The sequence below is a fragment of the Phoenix dactylifera genome, chromosome 1 (genome assembly GCF_051530095.1).
Source record: "Phoenix dactylifera cultivar Ajwa chromosome 1, Ajwa_hap1_PhDact_Kaust_v1.1, whole genome shotgun sequence".
Lineage (NCBI taxonomy): Eukaryota > Viridiplantae > Streptophyta > Magnoliopsida > Arecales > Arecaceae > Phoenix > Phoenix dactylifera.
The window spans coordinates 20,082,245-20,103,635 of NC_143190.1; the positions used below are offsets into that span (position 1 = coordinate 20,082,245).

General features: G+C 36.0%; 2 protein-coding genes across 43 annotated transcripts in view; one reads left to right on the plus strand and one right to left on the minus strand.

Annotated features, from left to right (window-relative positions):
- The first annotated feature begins 1,414 nt into the window (after positions 1 to 1,414).
- LOC103720601 (glutamyl-tRNA(Gln) amidotransferase subunit C) lies at positions 1,415 to 11,698 on the plus strand. Of its 2 annotated transcripts, none has more exons than XM_026809814.2 (5): positions 1,415 to 1,753; positions 1,900 to 1,940; positions 9,446 to 9,501; positions 10,995 to 11,049; positions 11,523 to 11,698. In XM_026809814.2, exons 1-5 carry the CDS (start codon positions 1,430 to 1,432, stop codon positions 11,686 to 11,688), a joined length of 642 nt encoding a protein of 213 aa, XP_026665615.1. In that variant the 5' UTR covers positions 1,415 to 1,429; the 3' UTR covers positions 11,689 to 11,698. The 2 variants fall into 2 exon arrangements, with proteins under 2 accessions (XP_026665615.1, XP_008808609.2); XM_008810387.3 differs by lacking the exon at positions 11,523 to 11,698 and adding an exon at positions 11,165 to 11,496.
- Positions 11,699 to 13,333: 1,635 nt separating this feature from the next.
- LOC103720599 (ubiquitin C-terminal hydrolase 12-like) overlaps positions 13,334 to 21,391 on the minus strand; it is a 36,337-nt gene continuing 28,279 nt past the window's right edge. For 4 of the 41 annotated variants that reach the window (XM_088721101.1, XM_039126038.2, XM_088721088.1 and 1 more), the window contains 11 exons: positions 18,429 to 18,484; positions 18,138 to 18,315; positions 17,935 to 18,036; positions 17,777 to 17,848; positions 17,515 to 17,580; positions 16,901 to 16,966; positions 16,530 to 16,616; positions 15,927 to 16,043; positions 14,286 to 14,360; positions 14,109 to 14,195; positions 13,334 to 13,433 (listed from right to left, as the gene is read on the minus strand). In XM_088721101.1, the coding sequence (XP_088577227.1) occupies positions 13,377 to 13,433; positions 14,109 to 14,195; positions 14,286 to 14,360; positions 15,927 to 16,043; positions 16,530 to 16,616; positions 16,901 to 16,966; positions 17,515 to 17,580; positions 17,777 to 17,848; positions 17,935 to 18,036; positions 18,138 to 18,315; positions 18,429 to 18,484 (963 nt within the window). In that variant the 3' untranslated portion in view covers positions 13,334 to 13,376. Of the gene's footprint in view, positions 13,887 to 14,108; positions 14,196 to 14,285; positions 14,361 to 15,926; positions 16,044 to 16,529; positions 16,617 to 16,900; positions 16,967 to 17,514; positions 17,581 to 17,776; positions 17,849 to 17,934; positions 18,040 to 18,137; positions 18,316 to 18,428; positions 18,485 to 21,391 lie in introns of all 41 variants that reach the window. The other 37 variants (XR_015984639.1, XR_015984896.1, XR_015984868.1 and 34 more) reach the window with 18 other exon arrangements.

Here is a 21,391-nt window from a genome sequence, read left to right on the forward strand (position 1 = left end):
GCCCCACACCAAAGTTCGTTGTCGAGAGGGCCCGGAGCTACGCAACTGAGCTTTGTCAGTCACATATGTTGGATGGACCCTTGATAGCTTGGGACAGTTGGGGCTCCTCTCTTGCTCGTGGAGCGTCTCGCACGGTGTTCTTCACCTGAGAGCCCACATTCCCAAGCTTTCTCAAGGTTAATTTTGACGGATGTGTACTGGACGACGGAAGCAGAGGAGGGGTTGTTTTCATCATCAAGGGTTCGGACTCCAGGATGATTGCGGCTGGTGGTTGCCAGATCTTTGACATTTCGATTTCAAGAGCAGAGTTGACGACAACTTGGACCGGCTTGAGGTATGCTTGGCACGTGTTGCAAGCCAATGTCATAGTGCTTGAGGGCGATTGGCTACAGTTATTGGCTGGATCCAGCAAAGTGTGGGAGGAGTGGGCGATTACTATCCGCTGCTTAGGGATATCCAGACTATGGTGAGAGATGGGATGACCTTGCAGGCTAAGCATGTATATCGAGAGGCCAACGAGGCAGCAGATTGGGTAGCTTCTTATGTGGCTAATCATTATGGGGAAACCTTTTGACTGAGGGAGAAGGGATTACCTAGTGCGCTCCAGGACTTGTTATTTTTTGACTTTTTTGAATGTATTCGTACCCGTTATGTATGATACATCCGTCTCAGCAAAAAAAAAAAGAAAGTGTAAACGACCCTAGTACCATAACAAAGCATCAAGCTAATAAAACTTATACCAAATATTAATGGATCTAGTAAAGGCACGCATAAACCTTGTTTGATTACTAAAAACCATGTACCACTATTTATTATTGTTGCATGGATATTAGAAATATATTTACAATATTAAGGGACCCTAGTACAACCAAAAAATATCATAGTATAAGCTAAGAGAACTTATAATATATACTAATGGACCTCACATAAGTAGTGGCTATCTACTGCAAACTTCTTCATGAGTCTCTTCTTGTGCTCTCACTCTATCTACTATAAACTTCTTCCCTTGCTCATATGGGTCGCCATTGAGCAAGCGAACGAATCGAGCGAGTAGGAGAGCAAGTAGGAGAGGTGATTCCGAGCAAAAGGCAAGCAAGGCCGATTGGCAGAATTTCTACCCTTGCTTTTCAGTTTTAAGTCATTTAACGAGCAAGATAGAGGTCCTTTTTTCCCACTTATCCCGGACAGGACATTCAAATCAAGGATAAGTGAGGGTAAAATTATCCCACTACCATTGATAAAACTATGGAAATTCTCCTTGCTTAATAAAAAGTAACCATAAAGTTAATGATAATTTTGTTTTTTTTCAACAAAACAAATTTATTGTTGCTGTTATACAAACTAATGGTCATGGAAATAAAATTTATTTATTCAAACAAAAAAAGAAACACCTATTATCTCATCTTATCCCAAGTTATCCTAGAATTAGATGTACCCATTGAGGATAACCTCGACTTATCCTCATTATGTGCCTCCTACCATTGAGATAGGATGGGATGTATCGGTCCAAGCGGACAAGGAGACGGGAAAAAGGAAAAACGCGCTGATGTTGTTTTCTGCGGCGGCCGGAAGCGGCGTCATCGCCCTCTGCAGGTTGGTCTTGGTGGGATCGCCACTGAGATCGTGGCCAAGCTGTGCTGCGCCTCGCTCTCGCTCGTCGTCGTCGATCGTCCATCGCTGCTCGGCGGCCCTCCAACCCTCAGATGTGCCTCGCCTTGCCGAAACCGCCCGCATCTCTCTCTCCTCGCAAGAGGTACTCTACTTCCCCGCCATTAACTCCTCAACTCTATCTCGCTCTCTCTCGATCCTCCATGCAAATTTCTCAACTTGCACATCCATTTTGCTTCAATGCTCAGATATTTGCCTCACCCTACGTCCGTTGTCTTTTCCTTATTGTAGGTAAAAGAGTTTGAACCCAAGATTAGACAAGTCATAGACTGGTATGTATGAGGATCTTAATAATACATATATATAATTGTGGAAATACACATGCAAGTGCAAATATTTGTTTAAGTTTTGATGATTAATAATGTCAGATTATATGCGCTCAGATAAACATAAATGGGTTGATACATTTTTGGGCTTGCTAATTTCTAATGACCATTTGCTTATCATGTAGGGATTCATTTATGCTAAATTACAGGTGATGCCCTAGGCCCCAGAAATAGCATTAAGTTGAAATTAAGACTATGTAGGAGCAAAATTGGGTTGATTTTGTTTCTCACATTTCAATTGTTGATTTTTGTTTAAAAAAAAATTCATTGCAAGAAGGTGAGAGGACCAATTTCTTAATCAATTTATTACATAAATCTAGTTATATGAGTTTTAGAGATATTATTTGTCAGTAAACATGTATGTTGTTATGTTAAAATATAAAAAATAATTTTAAAAATTAAGATTATAATATACAATGTGCAATCTACATACTTAAGATCGCAATACATGGAGGTCACGACGTGTAGCTTATGGATGCAGTACTGTTCATTGCAAAGGAAGTCTAGAATTGTAATCAAAACCATTAACATTGTTCGAGGTCCTTTATAGCATGTTGCTACTCTGATCCATGAATTCATCTAACCTTGTCACCGTTCCTAGGCCTTGCTGTAGTGTGCTCAAACTGTGGCCTTGTACCCTTGTGTATTGCTTGATATCACGATGTCATATTTGGAAGTTTTGCTATCTAAGTGTGGTTTTGGGGTGTAAATAAGTGTTAAAGAGTGGCATGGTGTTCCATATAGGTGTGCTGAGAGAAGTGGAAAAGAGCTTAAGGGGGGTGGGAAGCTTATTGGAAACTGTTTGTTTTTTTATATTTTTGCAGCCCAGAAAAAAAGGCAGGACATATTGGAGCATAGGATTAAGTTTATGAGTCCAAAAAAACTTGATTCTACCAAGTCCTATAGTTCTATATAACATCAGTGATATTTTTCAAATTTACTACTAATGCTTTACAGGCATCTCTTTTGTTGTATTGCTCATGGATCAATTTGTTAGAGGTACATATCACTTGATTCTTGTATTGTATTCTTTTCTTTATATAATAATCCTGGTGGGCTTTGTCTTTATGCTTTTTGAGGCTGCACTTGAGGGCAAAGATGAGGGAGAAAAAAGGAAGGGGTGGGGGGGGGGGGGGGGGGGGGGTACTTTCATACTAGAAAATATAGTGACTCTCCCTAATATCTAAAATGTCATCTTCACCCTGATGTGTTGAGGGAAACTTAACCCAAGGTGTTTCTTGCAATTTAGCTTAAATATTTTCTAGATTGGTTAATAAATGGCAATAAGGTGAGGAGTTGTATGTAATTTCGATAAATGATGGGTCCATATGCAAAAGACTCTAAATCAAAACTATTTTAAGAGAAAGGTTTATGTATCATTTGATGTATATTATGCACAATTTTAGTTTTTAGGACTTGCAGTGTTAGACAATCCTTTTGCGCTATTTTGGGTAGGGTCAACATGGTGGGTTATTGAGTCTTTAGCGATGACGTGAAAGTAAAATTAAGTTTCAGATTAATTGATTCTTGAAAGTTTTTTGTGTTTGAATTTCATAACCAACAAGATTCTGAGCACAGGTTGGATTATTTGAATAATCCAGGTATGAAACTACATGCTAATCTCATTTTCTTTACTATGAGCTACATCTTCAGAAAAAGATGACTCCTCATAAGGGTGCTATATCTAACATTAGAAAAGTTCATATGCATTGCACATATGCTAGATATGTAGATATCATGAAATAATGTTTGATTAAGAAATGGGGCCATGGATTCATTAGGTAAATGCTTAACTTAAGTTGAATTTAAAAAAAAAGCAAATTATGAAGACTATAATTCATCATAAGTCAACAATTTGTTAAAATAATGCTCTTTTGATTTTAGCATGCTAAATATATCTATGTGCCATCTTATTAACCTAACAAAACCACCATAATAGACATGAATCAAATACTTATAGTGTGATTACTTATGATAACTATCACATAGGAAGGTATCTAGAAGGCAGTTCATGCATAAATGAATGGACCGAAGGAAAGAATTGTGAACAGATGGGAGCATGAGGTTATTAAGGTTGACGGAAACAATTTAAATCGCTACATGAGGTACGGCACCCGATATTGGTTCAGCGGATCGTGGTTTCCATTAAGGTTGATATAGGAGGAAATCATGGTTTTCCTCCATTTGCTCAGAACTGAAACTTCATCTTTGTATATTTAAACAACAGAAAGTAGGGGAAAATGGGAAGGAGATGGGAATTGCATTGGAATCTAGTGTGGAAACATAAGTGGAAGAGGACCAGGAAACTTTGGAAGGCTGTTGCAAGATAGAGAGGTGAGGCAACATGCAGAACCCGATGAGTGTTGGGGTTGAGATTTTTTGAAAGAAGAGGATTGATATTTATGCATCTTTCAGATTATGTGTGCTTGAGGATCCAAGATAGGAACTGTATGTTGATGGATGTTATTTAGAAAGGATTATTACTTAGAGATAGGATTGGGATTAGGAGAGTAACTATTTGCCATCAGGCATGACAGGGCATGCCACTAATCCTATTTCATTACAACCATCAGAACATGACTTGGAGCATGAACATTAAACGCCGGTGTGGCTGCAGAGTTGATTTTCCTTCTTTTTTTTTGTGAATATTGCTAATCTGTTTGGCCTAGACTTCTATGGCTAGGGAGTTTTAAGGGTAGTAATTACCTAAATTCGTAGAAAAGGAAGAAAATCAACCATGAAGCCACCTAAGGTAAAGATTCCTAGATCTCCTTGATGGCCCTAACACACTAGCCTCACCTTTAACCCCTATCTCACAAAGGCCTTTCACAATTCCCCTCCTCTCTTGCACCTATGTTTCCCAGCTAGGTTTTGACAATTCCTACTTCTCATCCACAATTGTCCATGGTCCCATTCCTTGATCAAAATATGTATTTTGCATCACACAAGTCTTAAACTTATGTAATGACATTTTAAAAACTTATACCCTTAATCTACCCAAATTAAGTAATGCAGGGCCTATAATTAACTTTTTCTTTGGGGGGTGGGGGAGGGAAGCTTATCATTGATCGACCAAAATTAAGCTTGCTGAAACTAATTTAGTTTCCCCTAAAATCTTCCTACTCATGGGAATATCCCAGATATATGATGCTCTATTTGTAAGAGTGAATCGAGGTTCATAGTACCAGTGTGTACTATCCTATACCAAGTGTACTGTGCCATGTCGATACCAAACCGATACTTGGAACGAGAGGTGTACCGAGTGTTGATATGTCGAACCAACTAGGCATGCACATACACTGTACCAATATGGTACTGATATAGTGTCTAATACCGAGATTGCGAACCTTTGAAAAAAATTTTCCACCTACAATATGTTGATGCCCATTTTCGATGAAGATGTCCAAAATAAGTATACATATGCATTTCGCATACATGATGAGTCTTTTCGTGAAATTCGATAAGGTACCATATTAGAACTACTGTTACTGAAGATTTTTTTACGACTTGCTTAGAGGAGCTTATCTTTGGCAATATTAAATAGTATCTAGTATCTTGGTTTCTTCAAGGTTGGGAAGAGCCAATGACATGATTCCAGCCCCAGGTAGAGAGGTTGATGAAGATCAGCAAGATGGTGTAGTAGTTCTTATTGAATATTAATCTGGTTGATCAGAAATTTTTCATTGTATTACTTATCCACCTTTTACGTTGTAGGATTTATGCTTAGAAAGATTATGAGTAATTAAAAATGATTTTGTGGATGGTAGGTTGAAGAGCGAACCATATAAGTCTAGAGTGGGGGCAAAAGCAAGGATAGGAAAAATTTGTAAACTATATTCTCTTTGGTATTAAAGTTTACATAGGAAGTAGGACCAGAAAAAATGAGCAAAAGAACTATTCCAGAATTGGTTTGACACTATAATTAGCAAATTCTATATTGTCAATGGAGCTTACTTTGGCTGTCTCATCAAATGATGCAGATTTCGTAAGTCCAAATGGCATTAGAGAGCTTAGATATCTCTAGTCAGCTCATGTAGATGAGTAGATCTTCAGAATTAAGTTTCAGACTAAGAGTATGTGAATAAGATGGTTATAGATTGATAATATAGAAGAAAATAGTAATGCGGAGCAGACATTATTAGTGTGGTGTCTAAGATTTGAATGGTAATCTAAATGTGGGTCCTTTAATTGAGAATAGGACAGGATAATCAAGTTTAGATTTCCTGTAAATTGTAATTACATTCTCATCCATAGATTTTAGCTCGTCTAGAAATTTAATTATAATTTTATAAATATTTAAAATCAACTTTGAAAAAGTTGATTCAATAACATAGGGTTTAGATGCAAAATGACATGCTGACATTTCAACACGATGCCTATACTTTGCCATTCATAACTCTCAGTCAAATTGCAATGCTAATAACTGCAACCATAACAAGACTGCAAGAAGATAGGAATATATGCTCCATGATCTTACTGTGGTTTCTCTTGGAAATTAGTTTGACAACCATTTCTACTGTGTATAATTTCTCCAAAGAAAGATATATAGCGCTTCAATTGAGTTCTTTAACAAAGAATATAAAAATTGAGCTTTCATTAATTTCTGCATATGTTACTTACGATGAGAACTATGATGATGATCAATCATCTCTATAATAATATTTTTTCCTGTTCCTATACCTTATCCAAGTTAAAGACATTCTGATAATGAACTAGTTAAATATTTTCTGAAATAACAAAATTTGGATTCCATTAGAGCTCGATATGTGCAGACAACAAACTATTATAAAAGATAATCTTAATGACTAAAAACTTTTTTAGCTTAATGATTAACTAAAATATGTTTTACACACTAAAAAGTTAAAAGTGTGACCTTAATAACTGATGTTCCTATAGTAAATCCAGTATGGTTCTCTGGATTGGTTTTATTCTTCTTAGTCGTCGTCCTGTTACTCTTTCCCAAAACTTCGTCTAATCATAATTCCACAACAGTGCAATTTTGCATCTCATTTGGCATTTTCATGATTTTCTATATCATAAATATTATTAAGCAAATTTCTGTAACAATTTTCCAAATCTTAATTGGTATTTTAGCAGGACTTGGTGAATTTCGAACCAAACGAAGACATATCCAACAACTACCTTATGGTTGCTCTTTTAGATTTCTTTAATATAACTTCTTATTGAAGTCCTTATTCTGTTGCATCTGAAATTAACTTCTTTGTCTTACTCGTCTTGAACGATATAGATAATCATGACCATTAAAGCCTTGTCCCAGTTAAAATATTGTTTCTGGCCTTTTTTTATTTTTATTCATAATACAATGATAATATTGTAAAATTACTGAAGTCATATGTTTCCTTAGTAACAATGAAGAAAGTGTTAGTAATATATCACCAGAAAGAGTTTATCTGATTCTTCTCAGATTCTAACATCTCTGCAAAATCTTGTAAAGTATCAGGAATTTTTTCAGAAGACAGATTAGTTATTACAGTTTTTATAACCAAATTCTTTAAATTTTTCCTCCTTTTTGTTTGGTCTCTTATAAGCACATAAAGTTGATTCTCCATGTCATCATTGTATCGACAAATTTTCTACTCTTTGTAATTAATATTGCACACTTTTAAGTAAAGTGGGTCTTCACCCACTCCTTGCTCATCACGCACAATAGCCGCGTTATGTGATGTTATGTTGCTTATAGGGGATGCCCTAGTTAATTCTTGCCCATTTATCTGGGCAACTAGTTATATTATGGCTCCATTGATAAGTGGCAGCAATACTGATGATTGATGAATAATGTTCATTAATTCCCTCCAATAATTTGAGCTTCTGTTTGTGTTGGCTAGCAGCCTAACTTAAACTTTCCACCTGTTTCATCACATCTGAGCCAGCATTGGGACCTTTTTAAAAAAAAATCATTACAGAGACGTATTAAAGTTAGCATAGTCAATAAATGAAGTGATATTTTTGCACTAACAATGGTTTTGGTAATTTAATTTGCAACGGTGAAGCTGTGCATATTTTGCATTAATAATTTTGAAAGTTCATCTGTAGTTTTCTCTTTGTTTATATCATTCAGTCATTGTCTATATATAATATTAATGGTCATTCATGTTAATTTTGTTAGTTTCCATTTTAGTGTTCTTCTTCCTTAATTCACCATGCTAAAGCTTCAACTGGAATAAGTTGTTTTACTTTTTTTGAGAAAAAATGCATTGTTTTACATGAATAAAACATTTTTGGATTTTGGCATGTCAATATTTTGAACATAAATATGCAATTTGGAGTCGAAGTCCCTTAATTATTTTCACATTCTTCTAAAGATTCATATATAGTCAAGCATTATCTAACTATCTGGGTCCATTTAAGAAATCCTCATTTGCCGATTATTCCTATTAGATGCTACTTTTGGTGTTATTAGGAACTCTTCAAGTTTCTTTTATATCTACCACCCATCTTACCTGAGGGCTTTCCATCCTCTTTCTGAACTATTTATGATTGTATGTGAAAGACATGTGTTATTCAGAATAGATTGTTTTTTTTAGTCACAGTTGCTTATATATCTTTTAATTCCTCGTCCTTTTCTTTTAGGTCGGAAGTTCTTCTTCTAGTATACTGTTTCTTCAATTTCTTGTGATAATTGGAAAAATCTTATGCTTATTTTTGTTAAGTATTGTCAAAAACCTTCAACATTTTTCAGTTACTGATAAATTATGTTATTTTTGTTAAGTATTGACAAAAGTTGTGTATAATTCAAGAGCTGTTCTGATTAATTCTTGCCATGCTAAAACCAACTCCTGTTGTGTGTTCATGTTATGTAAGTACAACAAATGTAAACCACAACCCTAAGGGGATAACTGATGCATCATGTCATGCAAATTTCTATTGCTGCTGTCGTTGACTGATCCACACAAGTGACCTGGTGGACCTTATTATCTGAATGAATGTCATCCTTACTGGCTTAGTTCTTCTTTCATTTTCTTGAAAGTCGTTTGTCAGTTACCCACCTGGCACAACAGATGTGATGTTAGGTACCATGTCAGTAGGGACTGGCACTGTATGATACTTCGATCCATGCTTTTGTGTCTGCACGCATGTATGCAAGTGGCATGCATAGTTGTGCAAGTACAGGCTTACTTTCATGCGTCAATTTAGATGTCTTGCATATAGTTGCATTCCAATTGCTTCCTGTCCGCTTAATAGAGGCTTTCATGCAGACTGGCTGATGGTTGTGTTCTGAAGATTTCCACATTGATCATTTGTATGATCGCCATGTATTGCAGGACTATATGTCTATCTTAGTATATATTTTAAACCACTTATTTTCATGACAAATTAATTTTAAACTCTACAAATTAAAAAAAAATAATATCTGGAAATTATTCCTTGTTAACACTTCATGTATACTCTTTATGGACCCAATGCATCTCTTTCCTCTCTCTTCATAACAGGTTTGGACAACTTCAGGCTGTCAATCTGGAAAGCATTGACCCCTCGCTTCGAGCTGGTATGTAAAGATCTTTGATGCATTTATCATTTGCTGCAAGGAGTTGGTCAGTGTAAACCTTAAAACGAATCATCAGTTATGAAGTTTCTAGTAGTGAAGCCTAAACACTTTTGCTCAAATTTTAGGATACTTCGACCCATTTAGATTATATGGAGGTACAAATTACTTTGAAGCAAATTGTTCCTTTTGTCCTTTAACATTTTTTGGATCGCTGCATGTCTTCAAAGCTCATATGGAGCCTTCCAATCATCTCCAGGTGCTACAAATGATTTGCACTAACGTATTTTGCGGTTACATTTAAAGCATGCAAAGAATACAAACCCCCATTAAGCACGGATGCACACATCCTTAATCTAGCGTATGTTCCATGTGGTCTCTTTGGTTCACCCATACATCACATTTGCATCCTTTATTTGTTCTATCACAATATTTTGTTATTGCTACTTAGAAAGGGTTTTGCTCTCACCTTTTTTATGAATAATTATTGTGATGATATTAAATTACTACTACCCCCACCAGCCTCTCCCTTGAAAAGAAACACATGCATGAGAGAATTTACATTCAACTTGCATGCACATCATTTACTTGATCTGACCATAAATTACCCATGCTTTCAAGTGATGTGCTTGTGATTTTTCTCACCAAAGATTAAACGTGAAAATACAGGATATGGATGATGGCTAACACCTCTTGCAGTTATAAAAATAATGTTATATCATTATGTCAAGTGTAAGCAGTAGTATTTGGTGGCTTTGGCCTCCTTGTTCATAAAAAAAAAGGTGTAAGCAGTAGTAAATGATAGGTTATTGTTTATTCTCCTGAGAAAAGAGAACATAGAGAGTACAGCATTAGCAAAATACACTACGTAACTGTTTGTAAATTGTAGCATGCTTCCTCTGCAAAATGCCAAAGGCTGGCAATAAATCTGAATGATTTTAACATAAAAGAGGTGAATCTGTTTCTTGAAAGAACCAACAAAGTATTTAAAAATGCTCCTTGAGTATACTCATAACTTGTTATATGTCATCTCAAATTTTCTGCTGGAAGTTGGTCAACTTTTAGGATTTTCTATTAAAGAGGCATCAAGCTGAATTATGTGATGCATGCTGCAGCTGTTCTGGTAAAAGTACATGCAATCATTATAAAGCAGGATTCTAAAAAATTATCATACGGAGCAAAGGAACTCCTTAGAGTAATATATATTAGATATATCATGATCAAAGATTAAAATCTCAGTAAAGGATTATAATTTCAAGAGTTACAGTAGCCCTTTCCTTGCAATGATGATACTAAACTACTTGTCCTCTAACTTGATCAGTAATAAAACTTAAATATGCTTAATAAAGGATATCACAAGGAAAACAAATTATCCCTGCTATATTATTGTATAGGTTAAACATTAGATGCACTGGCATTATTCCAATCTTATGCATGAGTTCGCACTGGTAATTAGGTGTTTGGTCTTTTCTAATATGCTTTAGTTTTGAACACAGATACTGAAGTCAGTGCCAGTCCAAGAGAAGATTTTCCAGAAACATTTGAGAACAGGTAAGAAAGAACATGCTTTTAGCTGAACTTGCTTTTAGTTCTAATCGTACACTTCTCATCTTCGGAGGATGATATGCATCTACTGAAACCAACTCGTTGGCGTTCATGAATATAGGGAGGCATTAATATCTGCTGTTCCACGCTACAGTGATCCATATATTAAAGTTCCGAAAGTCATAAGCAAGGAGTGAAATTTAAAGCTTCTATTCTTTATAACATATATTTGCAAGCTGACTAGGAATTCATGAGTATTTTATCTGCTCATCTGACGTTTTCCATGAAAGCGTGGGGTGCAGCTACTGCAAAATTATGTGCTTGCCTCCATTAGCGTTCAATGTCAACTTGCCCCACTTACGTGCCATTATTGAACTTTTCCGTTTGATGTGAATATTGTAATTTCCTTGTCGTGTTTAATGGTTAAGACATTGGTATAAGCAGTTTATTTAATGTGATTTTGCTACACTTATTTGTAGGCCTCATAAAAGCGTACATGTAAATTCAAAGGATGACTCTAGATTTGAGCAACTTAGTGGAAATCTGGAAATGATGTGCCAGGACCATGATTTAGAAGGTCACGTACCTTGTTTATTAACTAGGCTGATCTCACAGCCCATAACTATTGGAAAATCTATTATTTAAATTGATGTTATATTTACGCGCTCTGCAGATTATATTTTAAGAGTACCATGGAAGGCTATCATTATAGTTATCGGTATCGGTAGGATGACTTGCAGAGTTTCAATTCTTCAGACATTTGAGTACATAGCATTTTGGATTTTTTGAGGCCCTTCAGGGAAAAAATTTACTAACATGCCAAGTTGATGACATGGAAAAATGAGGCAGTGTTCCTTGCAACTCTACAACAAATCTATCTATTTGAAAGTAATAGAAATCAAGTACAAGTGAGTGGTTAGCGCCCACGTCCAAGCCATGCATATCATGCATAAAAGTACAAATGACCTATGATTTGTAGTATTTTTTCTAACCTATTGAATCTCTTTTTATTGGGGATGTGGAGTCAAATTGCTAACCGCTAGGCAATCATAAAGTGTCCTTACACAGCTAAGATTCTGCAGGCATTTGTTTAGGAGTTGGGGTTCCATGTAGCAACTATCATTTCAGCCATCTCGAAAAGAAAATGTAGTAGGTAAAGTGAACCCTGTTGAGGCCCTCTCTGCATGCGCTGGTTGTATACTTAATCTAGTCTGTTGGTAGACATGTTGATATTGCACAAGGATAATTATCGGTAATCAAAGGGATTAAGCCAAGAGAAAATAGCCTTGGGGTATATTTGAGTACGATGGATAAAGATTTGGATTTTACCCATGCGAGCAAAGTGGTATGATAGCAACTTTATTTGGCAAGATATTCTCAATTCGTGGAGGGCATTATTTCTTTCATGCCATTGGTGGAAGAACATCCAAGTTTTCCTTTCAAAAAAATTGACATGTTGAGGTCAGGTACATATTATTTCTTTAATGAAAAGATGCAAAAGAAATCCAGTGAGAGAGTGAACATCCTGTTCGTCGTATGAGGTCATCCCATCTAGAGAAACAATAAAGGGAGAACAAAAGGCATTTCACAAATTTCGCCGAGGACGGCCACCATTCATCAAAATTCCCATTATGTAATTCGATTAGACCTGTCAATATCATCTCTTTCGTGTTCAAGCACGGAAACAGACCATTGATGACTTGCGTAGGCCTAGAGGAGGGAGTTTAGAGATAAACACGGAAGAACAAAATGCAGGAAGTTCTTGTTGCATCAACATAATCTCTCCATACACGACCTGTAGCTTATGGATTTTAAGGCCTGGGCAGTTTGTTTATTTATTTATTTAATGCACAAACCAAAACTTACATATCAAAAGACAGGATACTATATGCATGCTGAGGATAGTTTCCTCACTAATCCACATGGCCACATCCACCCTGAAGACAAGCTATACGCAGTTTGAAAGCGCAGCAGGGCATACCAGATCTGTATGCATCACATCGCCCCTCGCATCACCTCACAATTTGTATACCCAGTTTGAAAGAGCAGCAGGGTATACCAGATTTGTATGCATCACATCGCCCTTGCATCAACTCACAATTTGTTGATATGGGAACAAACGGCAAGGCACAGTACAGATCCGAGTTTGAAACAGTACGAACCGTTTGGTTTCTTCAAACCTTGAGAAGTTGATTTCACAACAATTTTGCCTCAACAACCTTCACTCTTATATTTCAATGGAAATGGAATAAATTAATTTAGAAAGATGATGGGAAGCCACCAGCAGAGATGATAATAACGCACTAAGGCCAAACTGCAGAGCGAAGTTCCATTTACATGGTTCTGAACCAGCGGACACCAGTCACCCCATTATACATTTCCCATTTTCCCTACATTATAAACTAAAACTAATATAAAAAGAGAATATAACAAGGCAGGAACAAACATGAAAAAGAAAGATGAAATCAAAAAACTATACCCTGTATACATCCCCTAATCCAAAATGTTGTTAATTACACTGGAACGGAGGTGACCTCTATCTGGGAGCCTTCACAAGAATAGAAAGGAACCAGAAAGATCATACTGTTAAAAAAAAAAAAGGAGAGAGAGAGACAGGATTATGCATTCTGTGAGAATTCCCATAGCTGGTGGCGTAATGAACTACAGAGCAACATATTAGGCTGTGAATCCTTGCAACCACATGTCACAGTTGATTCTCAGGTTAACTCTAATTTTTCATCCTCATTTTCCACCGAAGGCATCTGATACCAGGGTGCCTCGGTTGGAGGTGAAGTTATTCTCTAGTTGTAGATTTTTACAGGCTTCTCAAAAGTGTGACGGTTCTGCAGGCATTGAAAAGTCATCACAATTATACCAGAAAGCAAAAATTTGGCTGTGCGAAGTCAAAAAGGAAAATACAGAGAAAACATGCAATCTATAGTCGTCCGTGAAGGTACTAGAAAACCACTAAATATCCATCAGAGCAACCCATGACCCAAGACATCTACCATGGAACTCTGAACAGAAATAGGTAAACAGAGAGGCTGAAACATTCATCGCTTTACCTGATTAGCTGTATAAGTCCTTCTCGGAGTTGTGTCTGGGTGCTCCAACCCAAGATACTGTTCCCACGCTCCATAAACATCCCTTCTCTAGAACGTTAGGAATCAAGAAAAGCAAGTCATGAACTATAACATTTGGCATGAAATGAATTAAAACCAAGAGTGAACAGCATTGCGTACCTGAAACCGATTGGACACAATATCTGAATCTTGTAGGTATTCAGGGCGCCCAAGTGATAAAAATGCAAACTTCCACTAATCAAACAACAAATATGAATATTAGAATTCAAGATATGCTATATTCAGGTGAAGCAAGCAATGCATGTCATCGACTCAGCATAAAATGCAGCAAGTATAGGCAGGAGCAGTTATCAACAATGTTGATAGAAATTCTTTTGCAGCAATCCAAAATTTGACTACAACTATAAATTAGAATGTGACTATCCACAATATAATTATCTTAGATGTTTTGTTTCAGCAAATTCCAGGAACAAGGTCCAATGCATTCTGCAATTTGTATCTGATAACCATATGCAGGCATTTATTTGAATGGCTCCAAAATCAACACATTGTCATTTGTAATTGTGAGAATTTGATGCATACAGAGTAAAGCTAATATGTGGGGGCCCACACAACAGCTGAGGACAGTCCTGACTAGACGACCACAGCCTAGGCACCAATGATCTGAGTTGTTGGACATGATCCACTGTCACTAAACTGCTTACTATCTAAAAAATCATGCGATTTAGAGAACCCTGGCCTACGCGTCACCTATGGGTCTAGTGGTCACAAATGGATGGTTTAAATAAAATGAACGATGCATATTTCTTAACCATTGGATGCATAGACTAGAGATCTCCATATCACATGGTTTTTTAACAGCAAGCAGTTTAGAGATAGTAGATCATATCCAGTGCGAAACATTAATCGTCCCATCAAAACCAACCTTATTCAGACTATACTGTGGGTCGCCTACATATTATTAGCCATTCTCGCATAAGAACAGGTTTCCAAAACATATAACCTTCTGTAGAGCAGAGATTTAGTCTTCTAGATCATATTCAGTGGCTTATGACTTCAGTTTTTCAACCACCAACATTGAATTTCGCAAATGGGTGACATTTCTCTTTACAAAACAGGGATTATATCCACACCCTGACAAATATTTCAAAAGTGCAAATCTAGTACATAATACTTGGACCTCAATCTACAGGGACCTGTTCCAGCCCAAACTGCCAAGGAAATGGATCAGGTTTTAACAATCATATACCAGAAGCTGATTTGGGTCAGAGAAGTATTGAGTTGGACTGAAAACAAACACTACCCACCTACATCCAAAGATATCCAGATGTGAACTAATTTTGGTCATGTTAAATTAGGTCCAATCAGTCATGATCTGGTTGAGTTTAATTCTAACAATTCATATCCAAATGTGTTGAAGTCCAATTACATAATAGGATGCATAGATAACCCACTAATCTGAAACTGGGATGTGCACTAGATTCAAAATCAGAACAAATACGGGTCAACCAAATCAAATTGCTTTCTTATGTACAAATAATATTATTTCTGAGAGGTGAAAACAGAAATCAATATAAGCAGAAAATTTTTCCTGTTATCAGCCATAACTAGGTTCATTCAATTATACTAATTAAATCAGAAAGAAAATGGGGGGAAAAGAAGTATTTTTAACTTGTCAAACTAATCAACTATTATGAAATGTCAATAAAATAGTTTTTATTGTCTTTGAACATAGAAAAAAAACAGATTTAGATGGAAATAGTTAAAACAAAATTAGAAATGATTGAAGAAAGAAACAACCTTTGAAAATTCATCATCTGGAACCTGCAGTTTCTTCTGTATGCGGACTTTGACATCAGCTAGAGTCTCTCCTTCGCGTATAATCAAGAAAAAAGGATCTCCAAAGTTTTGAACTTGCTGATAAAAAGAAAAAGATGAAAATGTTAAAAAGGGATGCACAGGCAACATCAATATTATTCAAAGGAAGATTTATTGCAAGTAATTCAAAGTAAAAGAAAAAAAGTAAAAGCTGATAATTTGGGGAAAAAAAGGGGGACAAGCCCAAAAGGAAAGAAAGATGGATGAAGAAGCATACCCAAGAGCAAAAACGATAGGTAACAGCTAACAATGTAAAATAAAGCATTTCAAATAATAGCAATCATAGCAAAGTGTGCAATCAAGATTTTCTTTATATGAAATACTTATGCAAACTACCAAGAAAATAGAAGTGCCAAACCTGATTATTGTTCATAGAATATTATTTTCAGATATGAAACTCTTTCATTACTTCAAAGCACCAACAATTATTTTACTATATATAAGGAGGCTGCAAAAGCATTGACGTCTATTTTTCGAGGGAAAAAAGAGGATTAACAAGTCAATAAGCTTCAAGTCTGCATTTACCATCTGGTTCTGAGTAGGATCTCTAGTAAAGTGATAAACATGAATCAAGCGATCATGGGGACCAAGGTTCTTCTCTTCTTCAGGAATCTGCAATCATGGACAGATAATCACCTAAGTACATGCAAACTCTGAACGCCAGTATATATATATATATATATATATATATATATATATATATATATATATATATATATATATATATATATATATATATATATATATATATATGCCAATATCATCTAGTAACTATGCCTTGAGATGACAAGACCTGCTAGGTCATCACTCATCAGAAAATCCTCAATGTGTTAACAAAACCATTTATGTACAAGAAAATCTGCTTTTACAGTGAATACAGAAGAGTGGCAACTTACCTCTTCTGCACGCAACGTCCAGTATTGATCATTTATATTCTCTATCTTCTCATTAGGAGGGAATATCTGCAAAGATGCAAGTAAATATGAATAAAATGTTGGAATATACAACTGTAACTAGTAAAATGGTATTTACTCAGCCATAAGTGCTTGTAAAAGATTGTAGATTTCTATGGTTCAAACTTGCAGTACACCTGACAGGTAAATCAGCAAGACTAGTTTTTTAAACAAATATTTCACGCCACTAACAAAACTGAATTTTGACTGTGAAAAGCCATCAAAATGCAACATACATGCACAATCTCTATCAGAGATTGCATGTATGCAAATGATCTACTGAACCACCACTTATAAAATGAGTTGACTACCATGAGGCATAAGTTCCTTCATAGAATATCAATCCTGGAAGGAGTATTACATGTCACCCTTTATCAGTACCAGTGGTTAATCTCAACTCTGTTGAGTTCAAATATGCCTTTCAGGAAGCCTAACAGCATGATGAAAACCTAAAGTAGTAAGTGCATGTGCTTCGCACAATGTGTAAACGTGCTTGTCATACAAGTTCAAACTGGAATAGCACCATATATGAAAAATTTAAATGGCCAAAACAGTACCTTGTAGATCTTGTGATAGAACACCTCAAGCAATCTGAGTTCAGCATTAGGATGAGAAAGTTCAACCTAAAAATAAGAGCATGCAATAAGATATTTTACCAGATCTAGTCATAAAAGAAATTTTACACAAGTATCTGCAAGCAAGGCAAATATCAAATTCAAAGATTTTTTTTTCCTACAGTGACCAAAAGGTTCCCCAAGACACTTCAAAAAACCTAATTCAACGAATAATGATAAGAAAGTGCAAGCAATGTAAAATCACCTTTGTTTTCAGCTCATTGATCACATCACCTACAGTGCTATTTTTGGGGAGCCGGATACAATGAACTGCGACCTGATAACAGCCAAATATGCTTCTGACAAATAAGCCTAACCAAGCATAATGATAAGTACAGAAGGAATGATGGCCAGCAAACCAACCTCATCCTTTGTAGCATGATGGAATGCAACTTTTAAAGTTTTTAGACCTTGCAATTCCGGCAAAGGAATGTCCAGCACTTCATAATACAATATGTCAGTAGTCTGCTGCAGACGGAGTCATTAGAACTCAGAAATTCTCCACAACAGCTTCATATAAAAGAGATTTATTTCTAGGTTTGAAAATATTGTCAAAGGATGAAAACCTGGTTGTAATGAACAAGCATGTCTAAAAGATGCTCTGCACCACGGTACTTAATAGGCTGGGGTTTAGGCTGCTGAGAATAGCAGTTGTGAGAAGTAAGCCGAATTTTTGACGAATCATCAACACCAAGTTGACGAGCAACTCTCTCCACAACATCATCATAGGTGAAAAGCTTTGACCTTCAAAAAAATGAAAGAATTAGAATAAAAGAAATATTATATGGTACATGTAATTATTGACATGGACAACCTATAGTATTAGTTACCAAAAACAAAGTTTTTAAAATACTTACAGTTCCAAACAAAAATCATCCTCCTTTGGCTTCTCCAATGAGCGAAAATGGACAACCTATGTCATAACATCATACAAAAGCTCATATAAAATGCTTCCAGAGTCAAGATAGATGAGGAGAACTACAACAGGCAGAGAACAAGACTGAATAGAGAAGATTCCAACATAGATATGCAGTATCGAGATAACAAGTATTTTGAATAGTGCCTCTGAAAACCAGCAATTGTTTCAATAAAATTTCCATTATGAAATAGAAACATAAGAGCAAACTGTGAAAAGCAGAAGATTGTAAGTCAGCATGTTTTCAAATAATAAGTCCAGTAACTACAAGCCAAGTATTGCATATTGTGACCAACCTCAGAAGCAATTGCACGCTATTTCAAACAGTTTTAGTAAATTGCAACCATAAAAAACCATCTGACTTTTTGATTTTCAATTCTAGATTCCATGAATGTCACAAACAAGTGAACATGCAACAAATCTGTCTGCCTATCTTAATCCTCAAGTTGTAGCTGAGAGGTGCCAAGTTAGTAAAACATGATGAACTCACCATGCATATTAACACTAGCTTTTACACAGACTAGGTAGTTTATGACAATCTCTCAGCACCTCTGCATGCAAATTTGCAGCTAATAAAAGCACAAACAATCTGATTTTAGAAAGGGGGGAAAACAGACAGGCTGCTGAGCCCGCAGCATAAATCTCTTGCATCAACCATATTCAACTACAGGACTTGTCTAGCCATACCATGGATTTTCATATTGGACCGTGCCAATAAATTCCATGATCGCACTCGCTATCGGCCTTATAAAGAGGGTGAGCCCTGGAGCAACAGTAACATTGCTCCATTATGACCTGGAGATCATATTTCATAATATTGGAACAGCCTCTTCGGATGCAAGGGTATGACTGCATACATCTGAATTTTCCCAGACCCCACAATGGTGGGAGCCTCTTGCATTGGGCCGCCATATTGACCTTGTAGCAGGTTACTTGAGTTTGACACAATCGGCATGGACTGGCACAAACAGGTGTGTGGCATGTTTGACAAGCTTAAGGATTTCAAGCATTTGTTAGGGTTTTCTTTCAAAAAAGTCAAGTATGAGTTTTAGAGGAGGAAGGTATTCTCACTAAAGGAAGCCACTGTTTCATACTTGTACCATCTGCATCTCCTACTAATGAGGATGGTTTTGCAAAGATATTAATAACATTAAATAAAAAGACAAACTATCAAGATCTGCAATCTCAGTATCAGCGATTGTACCAGTCAGATGCTAGTATGGTAGGTACGGAGCCAAACCGTGCCAACACTCAATAAATAGATGCATAGCAGTTCAATACCAGTTCACTATTTCTTTTGCCCTTCTATGTTTTTTCAATTTTTGGGTCCAAAGAGACCATAGTTTAATGGATGCAATAATAGTAATTAAACATATATATGTATCTCAATATGCAGATACATATCACAGTATGCCCTACTTTTCGTCGTCTACGTCTTTCTTTCAACTACATACTAATGCATTACCATAGGTGCATGTCAAGGTTTTTGATGATAGATACAGTTTACCACTTCAGAACTTGTGCCTGTATGTGGGGAGGTGTGGTTGAAACAACACTTACAATCTATAGAAAGAATTCTAAAATAGTTTAAGTTTAACAAAGAACCCTTAAGCATATGTATGATCCAATTCCTTTTGTTCCTGTAAAAGGTGTCTATATGCATATGATATGCAAAACATAATGTTTTAAAACCAATATGCAAGCGATCAAGGGACCACAGTGCACATAAGGTATGTAGGCCACAAATAAAAATGCAATGCAGTTACTAATTTTTAGCTATCTAAAAATAAATAAAATATATTAAGTATGATAAAAACAATCCTGATGAAAATAACTTTTTATGGATCGATAATAGCAATATTAACAACAATAACAACTAACTTAACAGCAATAATTACAACATAATCAATATTTTAGTAGTATTAATACTCAGATCAGGACCACCTAAAACCATATCATACTTAACCATCAACTTGAACTTGAATTACCAACATGGGCACACATAAGAGCTGTACATGTAGCTTTAGAATGCTAAGTGGGCTCATATATGCAACTGTACGATAATAAGAATGCCACATATGCTTCCGTGCAATGCTGTGTGGACAGCCTTTTTGGTCCATGTGCAGTATGACCATGTATAATATTGTGTAGGCAATGCTAAAAGGTCAAGGGACCGGATACGCATATGCCGGTGCACATGCAGCAATATGCACTGCATTTTTAAATACTAGAAGGACATATTGTAATAATGCCAGCGGATCATGAATCATTACTCAATAACCCCCATCCATGAGATGCTGATAAACATTAATGCACAACTTGAGATATAATTTCAAAATCCTCTTTGTTCAGAGTTTTTTTACCTCACAACCCATCTAGATCCAAGAAAACTAGTATAATTGATGTCACAATACCTCAAAGCATAGTTTGGTTAACAGATACCAGTCAGGATTGGTTCTCATAATTTGTCTATATGTCCAGAACTTCAATACAATTTTTTTCATGTTACATTAAAGAACTGAGAATTCAGTAGACTACATAAGAAAAAATCTCTGATTTTTTTTGATGCAATAAGAAAACTGCAGAAAATGTTACAGATATATCTACTTCGGATGCGAAGGGGTAAACATGATCCATGTGTATGCCTTTTGTTTTCACACAGTCATCAAAAAGTGGACCGAAATTTTAGGATTCTTCAAGAAAATTTGATACGATCTCTCATAGTCTCTTCTTGAATTTTATTGAAAATGAAAAAATATTCCTTCTTAAATCTTTTGTTTTCCTTTATCAGCATCCAATGGCAATTAAGTATCCCATTTACAGACGCAAATGCCAGTCAGCATAGCTGACAAAGGCACAATACGCACAATGCCAGAGTCTCAATGGAAAGCCACATTGGGAGAG